Raw genomic sequence first — 23256 nt, 5'->3', positions numbered from 1 at the left:
AGAATGGCACGGTGTTATACTTATATTTTTGTTGCCTCGCCATGTGAAGCAATTAGACAAATTGCGCCCTGGCTGCAGATGACATTGAAGTAAGCGGTTTGGAAATCGCTTCCGTTGCAATCGCTTCGCTGTGGGGTGCTGGTCCGGTCGCGAAAACATGCCTTGTAATGATCACGACCGCTTGGCTACGATAGTGGAGCAAGGATAGGAAAAATCTAGTCCTTTGTTGAAAAAACTGAGACACTGTTATTAAAAGTTGAAATGTGCTGAAATGATAATTGTGCGCGAGAGAAGAAGTAGCTCAATACTGGGTGATTTAGTTGCAACTAGATTTTTAAAACCTTTTTGCCTTCGCCTGTCATTCGCGCCTTGGTTTATGGGTAAATCACGCGATCTTTAATTTGCGATCGCGTGCATTGAATATACTTTCCTATTTTCCTACTCAAGCGTTTCAGCCTCACAAAGGATCGTAATGTGGTTACGGAAATGATTGCCAATTTTATCTAAAATTCGATCGGCCATTTCTCCTGTGCGCTATAATGTCTCCATTTGCGGGGATCATTTACAGCCAGTGCGTAACTTTCTCAGACACCGGCGAATGAAACGGACGAACAGATCGATCAATCATGGCGCGTACGGAAATGGAAACCCACCAAGTCTATCGTTCATCATCTTTTTGGGCGAAATATCTTAATACAAAACTGGCCTCCCTGGGCTCGAGGTGCTTTTTTATTGTTTTCATTTTATGCGCATTTCAAACATGCAACCCATTAGGATGATCTATTTCTTCGCTCCCGGGTTCAGCAGGGTCGTAGATTTACCTGCAGAAATGGGAGAAGCAAACGGAGAGTAAACGCGTTTAAAGGCCCCACTTTGGCGGCATACAGGGAAGCAAACGACGTTGCGAGCCGAACGAGCGTGAACGTCGGTGCAAAATGTTGTCAAGCCGATTACTGCTATTATAACAATGTTGGGCCGGCGGGAGCATTAGCGTCACGCCCCGCTCTAGCTTGCGTTGTGTCAGCTGGGACACTCCTTCTCGCCGCGCGCTCCAAGTGCGTACGAGAGAAAGTGTCCCGAGGGGAACAACAGCATGCCAGTCTGAGATCAAACAGCCGCAGTGGGAAAGGTCAAATTCAGAATTTTGATGTCCAGTGCCTGAGGGCGCCCTCACAGTAACGAGGTTTAGCGCTTCAGTGCTTGAGCGATATCAACCACGGTGGAATATCGCGCGTGAATAAACGACCCTATGTGCTTCATAATTTTTACGCGAGTCGCAGGTTCGTCGCTTGCGCCAGCACGCAAGTCTTTTGTTCGTCGTCGCCGTTGTCGCGCAGCTCGCGGGGTATTAGTGATCGCATTTTGAGCTGCCTGCTCGCTTAGAGGCTTTTTCCGAGTGAAAGCGAAAATTTTCACGTTCCTACCACTGTGTGCCCGGTGGGGCTAAATTTAACTGCCGCAACTATAATGTGTCTTGTTTTCTTTCTCGCTCTCTCGCTCGTGCGCTGCCGTTCAGGTTGACAAGCTACAGCGATCTAATTTGGAGTCGTTTTTATCTCGTCCGCCCACCAACGTGCCGGTGTTTTGTTGTCTATTTAACCCCCCCCCCGCCCCTCCTCCATCCTGCTACTGAGTGCTCCATCCCCTTAGCCCCCTCGTGGCAGGCCGCGCATTGTCTATCACCGAAGGGAAGAGATTACTCATCATTTTAATTGACTTTTCCTCTTGCGATTGACGTGAAAAATGGCTCACGGCACTTTCGGTTGTGTTCGGTCGACATTTGCGAGCGGGTTTCTTTCCGCCGGATGGCGTGGCGAGGGACGAAATTTGGTTGTGTTCGCTGCGTTCGTCTTTTTGTTGTTGTTTGGTTTCAATTTTTACAAAATTTTCTCGCCTGACTGGCTGCGACAAAACTTCGCAGGGTAGGAAAATAAAGTGAATGCTCCATTGGAGATGTGGTTTGGTCGACCGCGCTTGCTTTGACGGTGCCGAGGCGAAGGAAATTAGGAGAAAAATTAACAATTCGAAACCACAGTACATCCTGCCACGGCATGCTTGGATTGCTATGGAGAAGCTGTGGCCTGTGAGAGTAAGGCATTCACAACCCACATGCAGCTGTCGTTTTGTTCGTTTTGGTTTCTGTTTTCTTTGCTGCTGTTTCTCAGACCCCATTTCGAACCGCATAGAATTCGTAGAAACAATCGATGTAAAGAGTCATATGCTACGCTGTAGCCGCTAAAAAATAGTACGCGTATCGGATAGTCGATGATTTTTTTTCATTCCTTGTCTAGAACCCCTCCAGAAGATTCTAGGTTAAACCCCTTTTCTTCATCTCACCGGCTTGGATTACATGTTTTACTTAGATTATGATCGTTGATTGAAATTACCGTTCACCCAACAGAACACCCTGTTCTCGCGAGTTTTCCACCGTTTACAATGTGGCAGCTCTCGTTGGTGTGTTTTTGCTTCCACTTGTACGCATGATTGTATGTTTCGGTGCTTAAGGGGTTACCGTCGATCCAACCTTCCATTTATTGCATAACACCCATCGCTTTGGCTATCGATGATCGCGCGGTGCATTGGTGCAGAATGTTTTTTTGTTATTATTTTCTTTACGCTCGAGATCGAGCGTTGGCCGCCCGGCTGCTGGATTCGTTCGATTGTTTCTTATTTTTTCCCTCCCGTATCGTTGGAGAAGTATACCACATTCCACCTCAAAATGAGCCCTGTTCGCAGCTGCCAGCCAGAAAGAGAGAAGCTGATAAAAGAAGTGCTTTTGGTGATCGTGAGGTAGCTTCGCGGCGGCAGCGCCAAAGAAAGCGGCAAACACCCAGGCTGAGCTCAAACGCATTACCGATGGAGAGGAATGGAAAACTCCCAGCCATCCAGTGAAGGGTGGTTCCTTCGACTCCGAAGTGTCCGGTTTCGATTGCGATTTTTACTTCGCGCTTTCGTCGAAAGTGAACGAAACCGAAATTGAATATTACATCGCCAGCCCCCTTTCGGCTAGAGGAGGGCGAGTAAAAAAAATGGGTATGATTCAACGCCGTTAACGGTTTCTTCCGGTATCGCTCACCGTGCCGGCTCCATTTTGCGGCAAAGAAAACGCACCACCGGCATCATTTACATATTTTATCGGGCTGTGGCGCGATAATTTGGGTACGCATTGCGTGGGGGTGTCCCAACGCACGCACCCCCATCTGGCATCTACTCACCTCTCCCAAAATGAGATTTCCTCATGCATTGCGGAGCATTTTTGAGAAGGTGCGTATTTTGTTGTTGTTTTTTTCACGCTAACATGGAGGAAAATTTTCATCCGCGAGCCTTAATTTCTAGGCCCGCCTTCTGGGACACGAAAGACATGCTGCGGGTTGGAAATTGGTCGTTGATTTGCTTCCTCTAAAGGTTTTTTTTGTTGCTCTCTCCATGTGGTGCTGGTGGAAATTAATTAATTAATTTTGAACCTGCAACTAATCTATTGTTCGCGCATACCCAGCTCATTATGTATTTCTGTCTAAGGCCCGGTACTTTCTCGCGGTGAGGAATGGGTCGTCCTTCTCTGCTCTGTTACGACGTGGAGCCCCGAGCAGAACCCTCTCGTGGGCTGCGAATAATTAGGGATGCGCTCGTTTTCGTGGCTTTAAATCGCTCATTGATGAAAATCGGCTCGCATTGTTGTTGCCCGATGTTTGGGACCGTACCGACCACCGCGTACACGGGGTGGAAAGTGATACAGGTGGATTAAAAGCAACCGTAATCAGATTGAGTGGGACGATTCGGTGGCGCTCATGCCATACTTTCGCTTGTAGCAGGAAAAGCCAGCCAGCACGGCGTAGCGCTTGCGCAATCATTATCAATTTTCGGAGGGGTTAATATTGAAAATTTCAATGCTCCCATAAGTTTTTGGTACAATTTTAATGCAAAAAAAAAACACGCTTGATTAGTTAACGAAATAATCAGCATGATGATTCGAACGTTCTTTCCCCCATGCGTAACAGTTTCAAGCTTTCAAAGCCACCCTCCGGGATTAACGCATGTACAGCACGCACGCACAGAGTATAGAAGAACTTTCTTTTTTTAGCACACCCAACCGGAAAGTGCATCCGGGAAAGTAGAATGGAAAGTAAAATCCCACCTAATTGATTCAAATAATCCAGCTAAACGGTTGGTCATACACACGCATTCACGCGTCTCTCCCTACCAGGCCAAAAGAGATACAGATTGCCTCGCAAAAAAAAACGAGACTGGGTGCTCGTGATCTACATAGATCATTGCCACCCACCAGCCCACCCAAGGGGATGCACTCTCGAGAACAGAACACGCTCGAGCACTGGTTGCTTCCATTTTCCCGCTTTTTTAGCGAGGAAAAGTGAGCGATCCCAGCAAACTGGCTTGTGGAAATTTGCTCCCGTAGGCTCTCTGGCTGGCGTGCAACAACCTGTTTGCTGGAAAGCTCACGAATTCAACCCGCTACTCTAACCTCCAGGCGTGATCTCGTTCGGGCTCGTGTTGGCTCGTTTGATTTCGTTTTCCAAACACACGCTTCAGCCGTCGAGCCGGGAGCCTTGGGGAAAATCATCAGCCACCCCCTTGTTGGTTGGGTGGTTTTTCTCTTCTTCCTTCTCTCTTTCACTCTCTCTCGCGTGGTGGCGGTTTGTGGTTGCATGCGAACGCGATCGAGCGGTGCTGCTTGCAAACCGGGACCGATCGCGCTCAGTTTCCAGCTAGCTCTCGCGCGTATCGGACGGGTTTTCGACGTGAACCGTGCGCGTGTGCCTGCGTTTTCCACCTGCTACCTGTGTGCATGTGCGTGTCGCTCTTTTTGTTAGCCAGGTTTTGGTGCGTTTCGTTATCGAAATTAGTTCGCGCTTAACTCTACACGGAACTGAACGATCGTTCGCGCGGAGGTCGAGGAAAATTTGTGGAAAATCTTCCCACAGGGGGTGTTAGTGTGTGCGCGCGCGTTTGGAGTTGTGTGTGCTCGAGTTCAAACCGGTGTTGCGTCTTTCTTCACACGGGGATCAATGGTTTGCGTGGATCAAGAGCGATCCTCGAGATTCCCCTTTTGTGTGAAGGCGAACGATCGCGCGCACAACGGAGTCCGCCCCACGATCCCGATAATCGATTCCGGTGCGGGGTCGGGCAAGAAGCGCAAAAGAAAAACACACACACACACACACCACCCGTTCCGGTGAAAGGTGTGGAACCCAAGCCACAAGAACAACTTCGGGGAGCCTTCATTAAAGCCATCGAGAAAACGAGCCAACCGAGATGAGAGGTGTAAAAACAGAAGTGAACAGACGAATGAATCGATCGAAAGCAATTCCAGCAAACAACCCCCGGAGGGAGGGAATCCGGGAACTGGCCCAATCTGTGCCAAGTAACCTGCAAGCCGTGGGGTGGTGATCTTCTTCGTTCTCCAACGGGAACTCGGCGAAACGGGGCGCGCGGTGCGCGCGCGCGCGTGTGTGAATTCTTGCACCGGTGGCATCATCCGCAGCGGCACCACGCGCCGGATATGAAAGACCACGGACCTCAGAACAGGTTGCCAAGCCAGAGCCAAGAGTGTTGTGTTGTGTGCTTTCGCCCTCTTCCATAACTGTTCGCTCATCAAAACCATTGATTATGGTCGCGAGATATGGCCCTCGGAGATGGGGAGCTTTACGGGTGGTTTGAGGTGGTGCAGGGAAAAGGGAAAAAAGGGCTGGTGTCGCTTCCCACGGCGTTCACCCCTTCGAGAGGGAGGTTTGTTGTGTTACGATCTCGATGCTCATCCACGGCTCGCAGGCGATGGAAAACGCTTTCCACGCGCCCGCAAGAAGTTTGTTTGGAGTAATTCTCGCCCCTGGGCTGACGTGTGGCGTTTCGAGAAAACTTAGCTCCTCGCTCCCGAGAATGAGGTCCCCCTCGGGCTGCGGCTCTTCCCCCGTGCTCAACCTAGCGGCCTCAGAAGTAGCACAAGCACGCCGTGACGTTACAGTTACACCGCAGCGTTCCGTTTTTTCGCCGTTTCTGGTGTCTGCCTGATTTTCTCGCTCTTGACGCCCGGTTGGGGAGCCGTTGTTGGAGCTGGAGTTTCTCGCGCTTTCCCGGTTCCGGTACTAGTTACTGGTGCTCGTCCCTCGCCGGGTGTCGATGCTAGGTGAGGTGTCGAGGCGACGGAGCAAAGGCAGGAAGCGAAAATAAATAAATAAACACATCTTCCAGGGCCGAGCGAGCGAAACAGAATGCAGTGTGTGATGAGCGGTTTGTTGGATGCCTTTTTTTTTCTTTTGCTTTTCTCGATCTCTCACTCTGATCTGCAAGTTTGCTTGCCTGATCTGGCCCTGTCTTTGGACGGTCGCTTTGTGGTTGTGGTTTTGTGTTAATATAACTTTTTATACCTTTATGCCACCCCTCGGACTGAATTGTACCGCGAGCAAACGCCTCGTGGATGAGCCGGAGCGGAATTCGAAATTCCTGCATTCGTTACAACGCGCTGCGAATTAGCGCCCGGGAGAGGGTTGAAGTGTACCTTCGCCTTCATCCCCTCGGGGGTTGCGGTCATTATTTCGGCTTGCGGCTACGGCTCCCGGAGTCATCGTAAATCACGCTCGAAAGCGCGGACAGACATTTTCGTTAAAACCACGAAACAGAGACGCATACGTGCCGGGGTGGTTGGACGGAAAATGTGCGTATGTGCCCGCTTCCCCCGTGTGGGCCGGGAAAATAGCAATAACCTCGCTAAAGCTCTCCCCGTGGAAAAACACCGGCATCGGAAAAGCGCACAGAGTGATAAGACGTTGATCAGAAATGGGGAAGAAGCTCGTGGCTCGAGTAACATTACGCAGTTTTGTTTTACGCAGATTGATTGATGGGAACTCGTTGCTCGTTGCGTTGTGTCTGTGTGTATGTGTGTTTGCGCGAAAATTTCGCCTTAACCCCATCTCTCCGCGTTAGCCTGTTAGTAGGTCAGAGTGGAGATACGTGGGCTTTTGTTTTATGATCGTGCAAGCGCCGAGAAGTTTTATAACATTCCATCTTTCATCTTCGAATGAAAGGCGATCGCGTGTTTTGGAAGTACCGATGTTAACCGTTTTCCTCCATTTCCCGCAGTGAGCGTTTCGTCCGTTCTGCTCGGTCCCACCGAGCCAACGTGCAATTTCGTGCGGGTGTGGGAGCGTTTTTGTGTGGGTGTGTGTTTGTGTGTGAATCAAGCGAAGAAAATCCTGTCTCACCGGCGCCACAAGAGGAAAATGACGACATAAAAGCTGTGCTTCGGTGTGTTTGGTGGCGCCCCGTAGGATACCTGTGAGGCGGTGGATGGTGTGCATTTAACGACGTGTGAACGAGATCCAAACGACCCTCCGCGTGAGCCTCCGTGTGTATGTGTGTACGCGCGCGCGCGTGTGTGTGTGTTGATTCTAGTTCCGACAGCATCCGCGGGCTCAAAAGGAAAACGGCAGCAACTCACCGGGCGAAAGTGTGGCATCTTTCGCTTCGACGGTTAGGAGAAGTTTCGCAAACGTTTGCCACACGGTTTTCCCGATACAGCGATGGTACTGACGGCGGCCACCACGACGACGCCGGCGTCGGCCATCGTGCCCGCACCGATGACGCGGTACGATCGCGCCCTTCCGGTGAACGCCATGACGGAAAAGCGCTACTCCGATCGGCGCCTGAGGCCCTGGCCGCCAACATATAACTACGGCATCCCGGGAGGTGGTGGTGGAGGAGGAGGAGGCGGTGGCGGTGGCGGAGGAGGAGGAGGAGGCGTAGGACCGATGGGCAACGGGGCGTCCACGATGCTGGCCCTGGCAGGTGGAAAATCCTCCCGCTGGATGTCGGCCGAACTTGGACCGATGGGTGGCGGTGTGGGGTTGCGCGGAGGGATGGGTAGTTCCGCCGGAAGCATCTACGGGGGTAGTGTAGGGGGTGGGCAACACGCCCGGTACCTATACGCTCCGCCCGGTGCTCTCAAACGCCAGAACAGCGACTTTTTCCTCAACATCAAGTCTTCCTCCTTGGCCGCTGCCTCCGGAGCGAGTGCGTACGATTACAACAACAACTACGTCGTGAACAACATCGCCTCCCGGAAGGTGAAGAACATCGCCGGCATGACGGCGATCGTCGACAGTGACAGCAACATGGAAGTTGTACGACGGATGAGGTACTGGAGCCGCGATGGGTGTGAAGAAATCGATGCTTATGCGCGTGAATGGAAGGAATCGAGGAACCAAAGCAAGGGATGAAGAGTGGTTGGGAAGGGAGGTGGTGGTGGTGGTGGTGGGGGGGGGGGGTAAGAAACGGAAGGCGGAAATTGGGTTTCCCTTTTTTCCACGCGTCGATCGATGCAAAAAAAAAAATCGATCGCTTTTCCGGTGGCCCTTTTCTCCGACAGCCGATCTATAATGTAGTTCGTTTTTCTGCCGCATTTCTGAACGATGTCGCTCATAAAGTGTGTCATTGTCGCGCCGGTTAGCAACTAGGTGGGGTTTTTCAATGCCGTCGATCATCGTTGATCATCCATTCAGCTCGTGATGCTATGAAAATGTGCTGAAATTCAACCAGTCTGTTTTTTTTTGCTGCTTCGTTATCGCATAACGTTCGCTTTCTGAAGCGTGAAAACCATCCGCCAGGCATATTCTTTTAAATTTTGACAACCCGATCGGCTTCGGTGAAGCAGCCTCGGTTGAAAATCACTTTCACGATCATGTTTCGTGAAGCTGGTGGCATCCGATTAGCCACCAGCTGATGAACTCTCGCCGCTTGTCATTGGCTAGGCCGTAGTTTGATGCATCAAACTCGTTGCAGCGATCCGGCCAACGTCAGGGCTGGGTGTTTTTGCTCCTCCATACCGGATCGAGTGCAAACCACACCTGATTTACCTTACTTTCACCCCGTTCCGCACCGTCAAAATGTGATGCGGATTTCTATTCGCTTGAATATTGAATTTGACAGCTCGATCGTGGCTGCGCAAACGAAAACAAAAAAGATCAACAAAATCGTGCTTGCCAAAACCGCAGCAAAACCGCGAGATCGGAGATATCGAATTCCAGGGTGGTCGATGGCAAGTTTGCGGTCGTGCGGAAACAGTTAGGGCACGCGCACGGATCGGATCATGCACGCCGCCGGGCCAGAAAATGCCGTTTTCCCGTGCGGACATCGGCAGCCAGAAGTATGCATTCCACATCTTGATTGGAGCGGTTTGGCACGTCACTTGCCGCCATCACCTCTGCCTGCTAATCGGGATCGTCTGCAACGGGATCGAGCGCCATTAGCAGCGTTAGACCGTGATCGCTAATGACTGCGGTTGAAGCAGCATGCAAAGTATCACCCCACGGGGACAACTCCATCAATACGTCTTTTTCCGCTCACGTGGTTGGGTGGCATTGGCAAGATCACTTTATTTTCTTTCTCCCTGAGGATGTCGTCATCGACGTCGCCCACCGGGAATGGCAATTAGGCGGCATTCCGGAACGATTAGATTCCGTTTGCTGGTATGAAGGTCAGCCAGGGGGATCTACGCTTGCTATCGCGGCTTTAATCTACAGTAGTTCGGACTGTTGCTCGCAAGATTAAGGTTTTCTGTTTTTGCTAGGGAAATATCATTCCGTTAGCTCGACCCCGACTGGATGTGGTAATTACTTTGGGCCTCCAGAGTCACTCGGGAAGCGTTTGATTTACGATCATGTACTCTCGGTGCAGTCGGTTCTGGTACCGGTTGGTACCGTTTTGGCACACTTTGGTTGTGGTTGCATGCACTAAAACTGTCATTTAAGCGGGTTTTCCACCCCATTGGGCCGTGCGCGCTACCCACGTAGCCTTCATCAAGGTTAGACCCTCGAACTGCTGCCAATGCAGTGCTCTGAAAACCTTCAAAATGAAACTGATCCAAAACCGGGTGGCCGAATGAAAAGCGAATGGAAAAACCGGTCCCGCAGGGGGTGGCTTTTCTATGCGCCGTTTGTGGTATCTAATTCATTGGCGTACGGCACTACAGGCAGCCCAGCTGATGGCTTATTCCAACTAGGGCAAAGGAAAGTAGCGTATACAGGCGGCAGCAACAGCCCAGCATGTGATCCCTCGGGATGGCACATTTGCTGGTTGCAGTATGGTTCCTATGGGGCGGTTACTGTTGGAAAGGACAACACCCAAACAGGGTTTTTTGAAACCGGTCAGTTTGATGAGAGATTTGGTCCAATTAAAATGGCAATTAATTGTGGCTAGGAAAGGCACAGAAGGAGAGTTTTACAATTTATTAGCTTTTTAAGGGATCGATCGATGTCACAGAACCGTCATCGAAGATGTCCTTAATTTGTTGAGAAGGCAATATTTAGTAAGTAATATTTCCATCATGCTTTCTCGAAAGCGAGCTTTTTTGCAATCTAGTAGCCGGGTTTCACAAACATGTTGCAAAATAACAGCTGTCGTTACGTGAAAATGTCAAGCCCCAAATTGGCGGCTTTTATGCATGAAAATTGGCACCATAGTATGAAGCATTTGTGCAGGTTAAATGCTCCATTTTTGCTGAATGGTGTTTCGTGTTGTCTTAAGTTGATCACCGGGCAATTTACTTGCTTCGCTCTTGCAGTTGTCGAACGAAACAAAAAAAACATCCCAAAGACAAGGGTTCCTCGTATTCCTTCCATACGCATAATGGCTCCCCAATTTCGCGTACCGCGCGAGGTTTGCGTGTTGGTGCTCCAAATTTAACAAACGCGTTTTTCTCCACGACAATCACCGTCTTCAGGCGGCATTCGACCACGCAGCAGAACAATTATTTGCACCAGCGGTTGCAGAAACAGCAGCAGCAGCAGCAGCAGCAGCAGCAACAGTACCAGCATCAGCAGCACCACCAGCAACACCATCAGCACCATCAGCAGCTGCAGCAACAACAACACCACCACCAGCAGCAGCAACAACAGCAACAGCAGCAGCAGTTCTTCAACGTTAGCGCTTCGACCCGATCGCGCTCGAAATCGATGGAAGATTTTGGCTCGAGTGGGTTCATCATCGAGAACAGCTACAAGTATCGTACAAAGAACGTGCTGACAGCTTCTACCACGACAACGGCCACCACTGCCGGTGGGCATCTGAAGCACCAGCAGCTCAATAATGGCAGCAACAACCTCTCGATGGCGGGCAGCAACAGCCGGGTTGTGAGTCCGAACCAATCAACCTCCTCGGCGCCGCAACACGCGAACGGCAAGCGCGCCCTGCGCCATTATAACAACAACTTCGGCAACAATCTCAACGGTGGCCATAGCTACGACAACCCGCACCTAACGCACGGCAAAAAGCTGCTGTCGCTGAAGAACCATCGCTCGGTGGACAATCTGCTGGACAACGTGGACATCAACTACAGCCAGTACTATCAGGTTAATACGCGCGTGGTTAGAGGGCCCAATGTCGTTCTTCTCCTTTCTAGAAAGCTCACCCACCGGATGGTAACGGTGTCGTGCGAAAAACAAAAAAAAAAAGGAAACCCACCGCTTTCCGGCTGAGCGCCCAAAAGTGTCTCGATCGTGTGGTGGGGGCAGCAGCAGTTGGGTGATTTATTGGCCTCGGGGTGGGCCAGAAAATGCACGAAAAACCCAATCCGCTAAGTTAATTACAATTAAAATCATGGTGCGGAGCGTGGAGTGAGTTGATTGATTCGATCGGTCTTAGACCGAAGGGGTGCAGTGAAAGGAGTGGATGAAAACACACACGCATACACCGAACCGGTAAAAGCTCGTCCGAAAGATCGTCCCCTTGAGGACGCACGACGTCTTGGGCTGCAGCGCGAATGGGTCGCGGGTTTATTTTACGGTCGGGGTGTTGGCTGGACACAAGCACGCGAAACCCGTTGTTGGCGGATTTTCGGTACGGGAAATAAACCCCCTTTCTGTTGCCCCTCAATGCTCCGTTTAAATCGCAGCCTGATTTTTCGCTCGTTCTTTATGCCCAATTTCCTTCCCAACGCAGCCAGCAGAAAGAACTAATTTCGCTCGGCGTTCTTCCGTTCCGGCGGATGGAAACGAAGCCGGATGAAATTCGATTAGTGGCCGTGGCCTCGGGCCTTTGTATGTGTGTGTTTGTGTGTGTGTGAGAGGATGGTCCAAGAAAGAACACCTTGCCGAGGAGACATTCCCGCAGGCGATGGTTTACTTTTGGCCCTGCTCCGTATGTTTCGATCAGTCGATCGTCTGACGAATAATTGTCCCGAACGATGAAAAGGGCCCAGTCCAGTTTCCAAGGCCTTTGGGGGCTTTTTCTACGATGCGATCGTTACCACACCCGCGATGGGTGTGTGTGTGTGTGCTGTAGGGCAAGAAAATTCTATTTAATTTCTTGCGGTTTCACCATGAACCACGAAACCGTTCGCGCCGGCAGGCAGATGGGTTTTGGGGCGCTGCATTCCGAAGGCGCGTATTTTCTTCGGCCCCTCGATGTGAGGTTTTTATTTTGGGCGTTATAAAACCCATCTAATTTGGGCGAAGCGAAACCGCTGGCGGGCAATCCAGCCAACGTAACGCGTCTGGGTTCGTTTCGCAGGTTGCGTTTGAGTCATTTTCCCGATTTTCGCTCGCAGGCACCGATTGTTTCGGGTGTTTGAAATGGCTCGTACTAAGTGGCAGCAAGGCAGCGTTTGCTGCTCGGTTTTGTTTATGGCCGGTGGAACTCTTGATTGGAACGTGTCTTTTTCTCTTCGCTTTATGTCCCTTTTTTACCGTAGGGCTCATCTTCGTTTGCCGGGCGAGCTTTGGGACGATGCATTTTCTTCTCGAAAGCTCCGGAACGCGAACCGAATCTTTGTCCTACAACGGCGGTGGACGGTGGGATTTAATGTCACAGTTGATTGTCTCCGAGATACACACGCGAACCTGTGGGCCTTTTTCGATACGCGCATGATGAGCGTGGCCGATGGGCTCTTTATTTGGGACGCACATCGTGTACCGTGGCCGGACGAATTTGGCGCTCCGTTAGATCAATTTGACAAATCGAACAGCGTCTCCTTTCCGGCACGACTATCAGCGAAAGGCCCTAAGCGTGATGACGCGCAACAGGTTTTGGCTTGTTTTAGGCCACCAAAGCCCGTTAGGTGAGGACCGGCTCTCAGGCCCAAATTCAGCCCACCAGCCGGTGCCCATTTAATCCCTCTTAATCGCAAACCGCTAGCATTATAGCATTTTCTTCGCACTTCCTTGTGCGCCAGAAAATTGGCATGGCACTTAGTGGCGCGCGAAAAGGCGAGGCTAAGAGCGTGCGCGCGCGAGCGCGATCGCGATCGACTAGCATTAAAAGCAGGGTAGCAAATAATAGTGCGCCAGCTTCGAGTGGGTCGAGATGAAATTTCAATTTCCAAAGCTCGACGCGAAATTGCCCGTTTTAATTTAAACCAAAAGGCTCTCGCCTCGCGGTGGTGTGGTGGCTAAACACCTCCGGTTTTTCCTACAGGGAAAAGGAACGTCCGCCCGCACCTGTGATAATGGCACACACTCACTCCCGACACAACGGCTTGCAGTTGCTCTGTTTCTCTCTCACTCTCGCTCTTTCTCTCAGGCTCTCCCGTTCGACCCCTACGCGGGTGCTAATCGTAAAAAAATCGAGGTAAATTGCGGGGGTTGTTAACGAAAACTCAGCAGCAGCCGTATTTTCTCCCGCCTTTTCTGCACGATTTTCGCATCATTTCGACAGTGAAGGATACTCCCGAAATATGGCGGAAGGTCGAACGGGGTCAAGAGCCACCGCGTGCCATTTATGAATGAAGGTACCACAATGTAGGCGACCTGACCACGTCTTAATGAACTGGGCCACATCAGGGAGGATTACAGGGCGGTAATGCTCCCATTAGCTGGGGCAAAATAAAAGTGAAACGCTTGGTGTTAAATCTGATCGCACATCAACTAAACCATCTGCGTCCCAGTGGCGGGTGGGAGTTGGAAAATCACTGTTTGGGCGCACATTCACCACCCGCATCAGGTCGGTGGCTAAATTAACCGTCCATCACTAACGTCCGGCGACGGTCGGGTGCCGGTTTTGCATTAGAATTATGCAGATTGCTTTATGACGCGTTTGCGCGAGGTGTTTGGCTTCTTTTCGATGCGCAAACCACGGGATTGGCCGCTTGTCGTGGTGTAGAGCCAGGCTTTTGGTACGGTGGCTAATCTCCACTCCAGTGAATCGTCATCACGGTGACCGTATGGTAATGTGGGCGTGCGGTCCCTCACCTTCGTTTGGTAGCGTTCGACGGAAAAAGGTTCAGGGAATTGGTGCGTGCCGGGCAGTCGGGCCTGAAAATGCGCGCCCTACCGGACAGTCTGAGGGCTTCCGAAACTGGGAGAGTTTCACTTTTCCAACCCGGCCCCTTCAAAAGGCCACGGTGGAAAATCGCGTCGTTTTTGGAAAAGGGTCCCACGAAAGGGTGGAAATTCGGTAGCAAAAGCGCTCTGTAGCGGCTCGATGCAAAAGCAGAAGCGATCGATGTGGAGCTAATGCGGCCCTAATGAAGTTACGCTGCACCGCACTACAGCCATGCATTATTAATGAACCGCGATGGGCCATTGGATGCGAACTTCGCGTAACGCCCGAACGTGGCGTTGTGAAGGATTTCTTCGCCTCATCAGCCGCATATTGGCGAACCGAAATCCTTGTCCGCCTGCAGCTTTCCCCATCGAGTTTTCGGCGGCGATTCGGCCTTGCCGTGGCAGGTCTAGCGATCGTACGCCTCTTTTTTTTGTTGCCTTTATTTCTCCCCTCCCTTTAAATCGACCTCGGATTCCACCCAGGTGCAGCCAGCGGGTCGATTTTCTCCACCTGCTTATCTCTCGATGGCACAACGAGGTTGATGATCCGTCCGTCCGTCCGGCCAAGCGTACACGCATGACCTGGATACCGTTGGCTGCTTGGGCCAGCCAATTTCTGAGGCCATCGTCGGCCGACGAACCACTGACCAACTGTACGCGCCAACACGTAAGAAGACGCCACCAATCTGCGCCACCATCGAAACATTACGTCTTTCTTATCGCCCGACGTGTGGCTAATGTTTCTGTTCGAGTGTTCGCGATGCGATCCTTAATTGCGCGGATGCTGAGCCCAGCCGGGTCAGATATGTTCCCACCGTAGTCCTCCACCGGATAATGGTACTTGATTGCGTCATAACGAGTCGTTCGTGCTGATTAGCACCTTTCCCGCATGGTTTTCTGACACCTTCGAACCCGCCGGAGGATGAAATACATTTTCTTCCAACAAGAACCGATCGCAGGGTGGTACCAGTAGGTCTCGCCGGAACTATGATCGACAGCCTCCGTAAATGTAGGTCTGAACCTTCATTAACATTTCAGTCTCGCGATCTACTAACCCTTGCACTCTGCCGTCAGCTGGTAATCGTTGGTGCGCCTTCGGGATGCTTCCCGAACCTGCATTCGAGCCAATTCTCGTCTGCTGCAACCTAACTGTACTACGTTCCCGTAGCTTAAGACTTGCCGATCGCGAGCTGAAGCTCTGCTAAAAAACCCTTGCGAGTGAGTGAGAGAAAAGGGCAGATCGGATCGATCGAGTGGAGCTTTTGGTAGGGGATCGTAATAACAACATCGTGGGCCTTGGCGCTGGAAAAGACCTGGTGGCAGGAAATGCTGGAGCCCCCTGACGAACGCAACAACGGCGCATTTAAGAACCTCCCGGGCGCACAAACTCGGTGTGTTTAGGTTTGATTCGCGCCCCATTGCGCAAGGGGAGAGCCCATGGACCCACGCGATGGTGGGCTTCGTGACCCGGTTGGTCGGTGACCCACTTCTTGGCCATTTAGGTTTTCGCTTAATGGTATTCAATTCCAATTCATTGCCTCTCGGCTGGCACAATTCGATTTGTAGTTTGGTTCCGTGGCCCCTTCGAATGCGGGAAACCCTCGTGTGTCTGCGTTCTCTGTTTGGAAGCGGATGAAAATGGGCTGGAAAAACGCGTCCATTATCACGCGCACACCCTTCTTTTCGTTAGCCACGTTTCGTTGGTGGTGCCACAGGAGAACCCGAAATCGACGCTTTGGAAGCGTTCGAATTATGTAATGGCTACAACACTAGGTCTTGTTTATTTTTTGCACTCTCCCGTCGCTTTTCCGAGCCTGCCGACGGTTAGTGCAATGACTCGATAAAACCACCTACTGCTTCATGCACGTGGGGATTGATTTGAGACAGATCTAGCTTCTCTGCAGGCGTTTATGCCTACACTGCGTGCGTGTGTAATTGATCGCGCAAGTGCTTTTGTACTTCACTCCGAGCTGGTCAAAGGAGAAGAGCATCGAAGCAAAATGATCGCCAAACATCCGCTCGTTTGTTGGTGTTTTCCTTTTGGCGCGGAGATATCGCTTCCGTGCGGCCAAAAACGATTCCGATCGGGCGATAAACTCGTTGAGGATGAGCTTGTTACGAAATTTTTCCAACCACGAGAGTCCGCGTAATCGGAAAACTACACGGATCCGGCGCAACAACACTTGCTCGCTCTCGGGCAATTATCCCAATCGCTCCGTGGCCACGGTCGAAAGATGATCCAGGCCCCGACGGATGGGTGTGTTTCGCCTTTTATTGCGCGTCTTATCGGGACCACCGAATCTCGAAGTCTCTTTGGCCCGTGCGCCAGTCACGTGTTTGCTGATGAGTTACGCAACTTCTTTGGTGTTTTTTCTTCTAACTTTGCTATCGTTTGATTATCAAACTGATGGATCGTTGAAGTTGGAAGATTATTCTACTTCTTTCATTCCAGTGTTTGAGCGTTAGCTTATTTGCGGAGTATCAAAGCAAGGGAGGCTGATTGACGTAAAAGAATAACTGGTCAGCTATGTATCGTGGAAAACGGGTATAGTTGTGGGAAATTGGCAACGTTCTTGAATCGCCAGATGGCCACGAATAGGCGATGTGATAAGAATTAATGAATGGGGAAATTATCTACGGAATTGGTATAATTTTCCTACCAATGTATCGCTGAAAATTGTGGAAATTCTATGACTAGCTCAACAGAACCGGGAATGGAATTTTCTCACATTTATATATCTTAGCGCGTTTTTCCATGCATCGTTCTTTTCTTGATGCGGCAAATTTCCATTGTTAGATTATGTCTAATGGAATTCAACCCATATTTCTAACGCAAACAATCGAGAACGGTACGCCAACTCAGTGGACTTTTTTCTTTCCATCGGGGGAGTCAACAGGTTGTGCAAAAATGCCACGAAAAGCCTATGTAACGAGCAATCGCCTATGCGGAGCGGGAAAATTAGGGGAAAATGATTGGACTTTCTACTTCGCAAAATAGAAATTTGCGCACCGCATTTAAGCGCGACCAGCGAAAATGCATTTCGAGTCGCTTTTGTTATCGCGCGGTGGTACGCCAATTTTCCCCACCGATTGCACAAGTCCAACAATTGAATTGTGCTTGGTCACGTAACCCGCGTTCTCTTGGCTGTCTCCAATCACTAATATCCCATGCGGGTGGAGGGCAAAAAAGTCATCCACAGAGAGACAGAAAGAGAGAGAGAGAGAGAGAGAGAGAGAGAGAGAGAGAGTAAGAAAAAAAACGAACAAAAATTGCAACAATCGCAAATAATCAACGTTCGCGTCTTACCGGCTTTACGTCGGTAGAGGGAATGGAAAAGAAAAGAAAAACCAAACCCAGCTGGAGCCGGTCGCAAATCGTCACACATTTGCGCGCCACGTATTGCTCGATTTAAGCCTTGCAGAATACGATAATTGGACGTGTTGAAAAGTAAATGACCAGCACCGATCCACCGAAGACACGTAGAGTGCCGCGCGAAGCGAAACCAAAACGGGGCGCAGCAGCAATCAGGTGGAAAGCGGGAAACGCCGGACATAAAGCTCGCCGAAACGAACGTGCAGGAGGCGCGGTTTCGAAGCGGTTTACGACAAGAAAATCACACAAATCGCACACACACACAAACCGATTTGGCCGGACGTTTATTGGCGCGAGTGCACACTGCACCGGTGCATCCAACGCCGAATGCACTTTTGTCCGTTACTCAATGAGTCTCCGCAGATTCGCAACGCCATCGCCATTGCTGTTGAACCACAGAGACTGTCGCCAGGGCGGTTGCGATCGTTTCACTTTCTGTGAAATTGCCATCCCAATGCGCCACATGCGAAGACACGCGGGCTTCGAACGCAAGCAAAAGCGGGGCGTCTGTTTTAATTGCGAACTGCGTGAATGCGGGAGAAAACGCCCGCAGGTGCAACGGGGCAAAGATCGCACTTTGAGCTGGTAACACGTTTGACAGTCGGCTGTCAAGGCGGTTTGATGGTGATGGCATCAGTTGGCGGTTTGTGGCTTAGCTGGACTGATCTGTCCGGTTACCACCCCCAAAGCTCAGGATACGGAAGAAGCGGAAGACAAAACTGCCCGCGGCCAATGGCTTTCGGGCGAGAGGAAGCTGTTTGTGGTGTGGAACTTTCTCCGGCGAGCCGCTGCGCGTGCGTTTTGCAGTTTTTGGCAATGAAAATGGCGCGGAAAACACGCGCCCCGTCCGGTTCGAGATGTCAATTCCGGTTGCGAGTGGGGTGGTGATTTCCTGCTATCAGTGGCCAGTTGCTCTAGTCCGTTTTCGCGAGCACTTTCGGTGATTTTCCCCGATAAGCGATGTCGATGACCACAGCGAGAGGGGTTGAGCATCTCAATGACCCCGACACTCGGGCGCCATTTGCGGTCGTTTATGCCGTAGCTAATATGCACGGCAACACCGGGCTGGGAGCGAACAAACATTTACATCCCCCCCGCGAGACGGAAGTGAGATGCGAAATTTTAACGAGACTTCTCCAACGACCTGAAGCTTAAACTTGCCGCCATCTTGGCCGCCGCTTCGCAAATTGATGAGGGTGAAATTTTATTACGTTTTACGCACGATAAGAGACTCTCTTCGCTGGTTCTCACCGGTTGGAATCGGTGGTTCCAGGGGATGGCTTCGGTACGAATACGTCAATTACTGACGCACGCGCGAGCTAATGAGAGGCCGCTTCAAGCCCGCGTCGGATCACTTCACGATCGGCTCGCATTGGCTGTTCCTCCGGGGAAAGTGGATTTTCCTTCCCCGGCCGGTAGGGTTGACTTGGAGAGAATCGTTCCAATGACCAACGACACCCTCTGTCCCACGGCAGTGTTACGGAACTTTACGATCACGTTCCCGGGCGCTCGCGCAGATTGTGCGCACGATGCGAACGGAGCAGTAATGGTCCGGTACCGTAAGGACATTAAATAATAATCGATTTAAAGTGAAACTTTCTGCACGCTCTGCGCGGATCGGCCCCTTAAACCGGACCTTGCAGCAATCGGTGCTGGGCGGGTTTGCCCACGGGCTCCACCTTGCCAAATCCTTATGCGAATGTCGAAGGGTGACCGTGAGGCTTTCTCTTGCAGTACGATCGTTGCGTTTATTGTCAGCCCACAGGAGCTGGGTGTGGGATCACTCCCGCGACTTCTTCAAACGAAGTGAGCAACTTATCGAAATGGAAAGCGATTTTTGCTCATTTCATTGATGCAATCACCCATAAGACACCAAGAGGTGGGTCTAATGACGCCCCTAAAGAGGGTCTTACTGTGAGACTAATTGCACATCGGCGTATTATTGCGAAATGTCAAGTCGTGATCGAACTGAGTTGCAAATTATGTTGTTGCACCACACCGAGCCGCCTTGGGGCCAGGACGGAATCCGGTCACATGACCTTCTCACGGATGCAAAACAGCATCCAGATGCAGCTCTGGCCCCTCGGTACACTGTCCAAGCGGTAGCGCTGGTGTGTAATTACGAACAACATCGTTCACCTTTCCGTCGCCACTGCCAGAAGAAAGTCGTCCCCGAAGCACCGAGAAGCTGCAACGACTGCAACGGTTCGCTTTTGCAGGGAAAAGTCATGTCCACACCGTAGCGAACATGGGTTTTCACCCATGAAATAGCCCGGCCCAGCCTGGTGCTCCGGGTACGTCCGGGATCCGTACCGCGGGACCGGTCGTAATGGCTCGTTTATCGATCATACCTCTCGTGTGAGAGGCTACAACTTGTGTGCGAAGCAACCAGCGACCCAACTTTTACCCATTTTGTTGTTATGATTTATACTCATGTGAGCTCGTTTTTCTCTCTCTCTTATCTCGTTTGCAGCAATCGGACCAAAATCGGCCACGATTTGTGGCGGTGACCACACTCGAGGATGTCCAGGCGGTGCGTTGTGCGGAGTTCCACCCGAACGGACGCATCTACGCGGTTGGTTCGAACTCGAAGACGTTCCGCATCTGCGAGTACCCATCGCTTTCGGAGATCAGGTGAGAATGCACGTCCGTGTGCGGTGATGGGCACGTGTAGAACTAGAATAGTCAGCAGAAAGGTAGAACCAGAGTCAATTGCATGCTCATCAGCCCATCCAATGCTCAGCACATGCTCAACGTGCCATCCATGGCTCATCACCATCCTGCTCGGTGCATAACATTCGGTGCTTGAACGCACGCATCTCGTTTCTGCATTGCATCACACATTTGCTGCTCGGTTATCGAATCCTTAAATTCACCCCAAACACGCCCAAAACGGCGCATGATCTCACGAGCGCCCACGCATCTGCTCGTGATCTTATGCATGCCGTCGAGACTGAAACCCGCTCATTAGCAGTAGAGCATAATCAGAGACCCTGCACAAATCCATTCCGCAATCACGCATGCACTCGGCCGCAACTCTGGCGCTGTTGTGTGAGACCGCCGTGTGCATGCGTTGGATCACTCCAGCTCCAGTGATCGTGTGCATCGTGAATCACCTGAAGCGCAGTTGCACATTTGCACCACATTCTGGGCTGGCGCATCCTCTCTGCACCGGTGGCGCTTTTCTTGCTCGCATTCCCCATTCGCTCGCGGAAAAGCGCCTTCCCGGACGGGGGCGCTACACACTTTCGTATCAACAATAATCAACGTGTTTTCGCTTCGTGCGGCCATATACACTTTTCTTCTTCTCCGCACGCAGCAAGAGATGTGAAACTAGCTGGTGAGCGGAAATGGATGAGTTTTCCCTTTTTTCTTTCGTTCCCGTTTTTCCTTTCTTCTTCTTTGCTTTGCTTTCTTAATCTCGGGCTTAGCTGGCATTAGGGCTCGTCTGCAAGGGAGGGGGATGCTTTACCCTCAGTTCGTAGAGTACGGTTTGGTCTTTAAATTGTGGCCTGCGTGCAACAAGGTAGCCGATTGCCGGTGGTTTGATCGAGATGTGAAGATCAATATTTAGACGCGATTAAGCTTACAACAGGATGCAAACAGCTTGATGCAACAGCTGTCGATCGAATCGGAGGGATGATGTAGGGCCGCCGGTGGGCGCGTGATTAATTTTCGCATCACGAGTATGAAAGGGATTGATTGAATGATTTGCTTGTATCGTTAATGGATGGTTAGCTATCGGAGCTAGGAATGATAAATGTAGTGCTGTGAGCAATGTTTATCGTTAAAAAATCGAGTAGATTAGTGGTTTTGATGTACGGCCTATTAGCTAGCTGATGTTTTGAATCTTGTAGGAATGATCTTGTCTTTTAAAAAGTGACAACCAAACCGGGAGGAGTAAAGTTTTTTTTAATTAACATTCAAATCGTTCAAACTTATGTTCTGTAGCAAACTATTGTTAGTAAACATTTTTTTTTGTAAACTGTATTCTTTTCCATCCAAATCTTTGCCACAACAGGGAAGATCACAGTACCTACCAACCTACAGTGCTGTTCAAGCGAACGAAGCACCACAAGGGTTCGATCTACTGCATGGCCTGGTCACCGGCAGGTGATCTCATCGCGACTGGCTCGAACGACAAAACGGTCAAGCTGATGCGCTTCAACGAATCGCAAAAGCAGCTCGAGGGCCAAGAGATGGAGCTGACCATGCACGACGGTACGGTTCGGGATCTGTGCTTTCTCGAGGATAGCTCGAACAAATCGAGCCTACTGATCAGTGGAGGCGCGGGTGACTGTAAGATCTACGTCACGGACTGCGAAACATCCACCCCGTTCCAGGCGCTCAGTGGCCACGGTGGACACGTCCTGTCGCTCTATAACTGGGGTGGCGTGATGTTCGTGTCCGGATCGCAGGTGAGTGTGTGATGAGAATGCGTATTACTTTTGAGTCCAATTGATTAACGTCTACTGTTTGCTTGTTTTAGGATAAAACCGTGCGATTCTGGGATTTGCGTACGCGAGGATGCGTCAACATGGTTACCCCCGCCACGTCACCGGGCTCACGGCAAGGATCACCGGTGGCGGCGGTTTGTGTCGACCCATCCGGTCGATTGCTGGTGTCAGGCCACGAGGACAGCTCCTGCGTGCTGTACGACATCAGAGGCAACCGACCGATCCAATGTTTCAAACCACATTCCGCCGATGTCAGGTAAATCATGAGTGTCCGTCCATCTACGCCTTCCAGAGAATTTCCCACCATCAAGCGCATGCGAAACAATGTGATACACTTGTAGATCGGTGTATAAAACAATTGCTTCTCTGGCTCTATTTTAGATCTATTCGATTTTCACCCTCCGCGTACTATCTGTTGACCGCCGGTTACGATAACAAGCTCGTCCTGACAGACCTTCAAGGAGACCTCACGATGCCATTACCGTCGGTGGTCGTTGCGCAACACACGGACAAGGTGATATCGGGCCGCTGGCATCCGGTCGATTTCTCGTTTCTCTCCACCTCGGCTGACAAGACGGCCACCCTGTGGGCGCTGCCACCGATCTAGAACGCCCAAGGGCGTTAGAATCAGAGAGAACCGCGGCAGAAGGCCGAGACAAGCTGTTGCGCCACCACAGTGCAGCTGTGTAATGTTATCTGTAGGCGAATTTGTTTTGTTTAGCTTCATTTTTTTTGTTCATACGTTTACCCTATCTCTAATTCACGTCTCCACGCACGCTCTTCGGCCCGTACGATCGAACATTCTGTTTTTTTTTGTTCGTAGATCGATCGTACGGGCAGCTATGTCGAGAATTCTCGTCCAAGTCACTGGTGTACGTTATATTTGTGTATTATATAGTGTCTAACGGAAACGTTTCGAACCTGCTGCTGGATGGGGCTCCCATGTTTAGCAGCGGTGACATAAAAGACAAAAAAGAACACCCAAGACTAACCTGCATCCCCCTTCCCCTCCTATCAACCCAGTGCATCATCACCAATGTGTAAAAGTCTACCACCATTTGCTTTGTGTCTAGCAATGGAAAGTTATTGTATTTATGTATAAGACATAAGTAAACGTTATCTAACAATATAGTAGCCATTAAGCACGCCTAACGGA

At 50.8% G+C, this 23256-nt stretch overlaps 1 protein-coding gene across 1 annotated transcript in view; it reads left to right on the top strand.

The window, feature by feature from the left end:
* The window catches only part of LOC128725693 (WD repeat-containing protein 47), a 41602-nt gene extending 18895 nt beyond the window's left edge, over positions 1-22707 (top strand). Inside the window, exons 6-9 of the mRNA XM_053819458.1 lie at positions 20117-20277; positions 21665-22061; positions 22133-22356; positions 22482-22707. Coding sequence (XP_053675433.1) covers positions 20117-20277; positions 21665-22061; positions 22133-22356; positions 22482-22707 — 1008 coding nt within the window. The remainder of the gene's footprint in view (positions 1-20116; positions 20278-21664; positions 22062-22132; positions 22357-22481) is intronic.
* The last annotated feature ends 549 nt before the right edge of the window (positions 22708-23256 follow it).

Source organism: Anopheles nili, chromosome 3 (assembly GCF_943737925.1).
Source record: "Anopheles nili chromosome 3, idAnoNiliSN_F5_01, whole genome shotgun sequence".
Classification (NCBI taxonomy): Eukaryota; Metazoa; Arthropoda; class Insecta; order Diptera; family Culicidae; genus Anopheles; species Anopheles nili.
The sequence above is the reverse complement of the archived record's forward strand: the minus strand, read 5'-3'. Positions and strand labels throughout refer to the sequence as shown.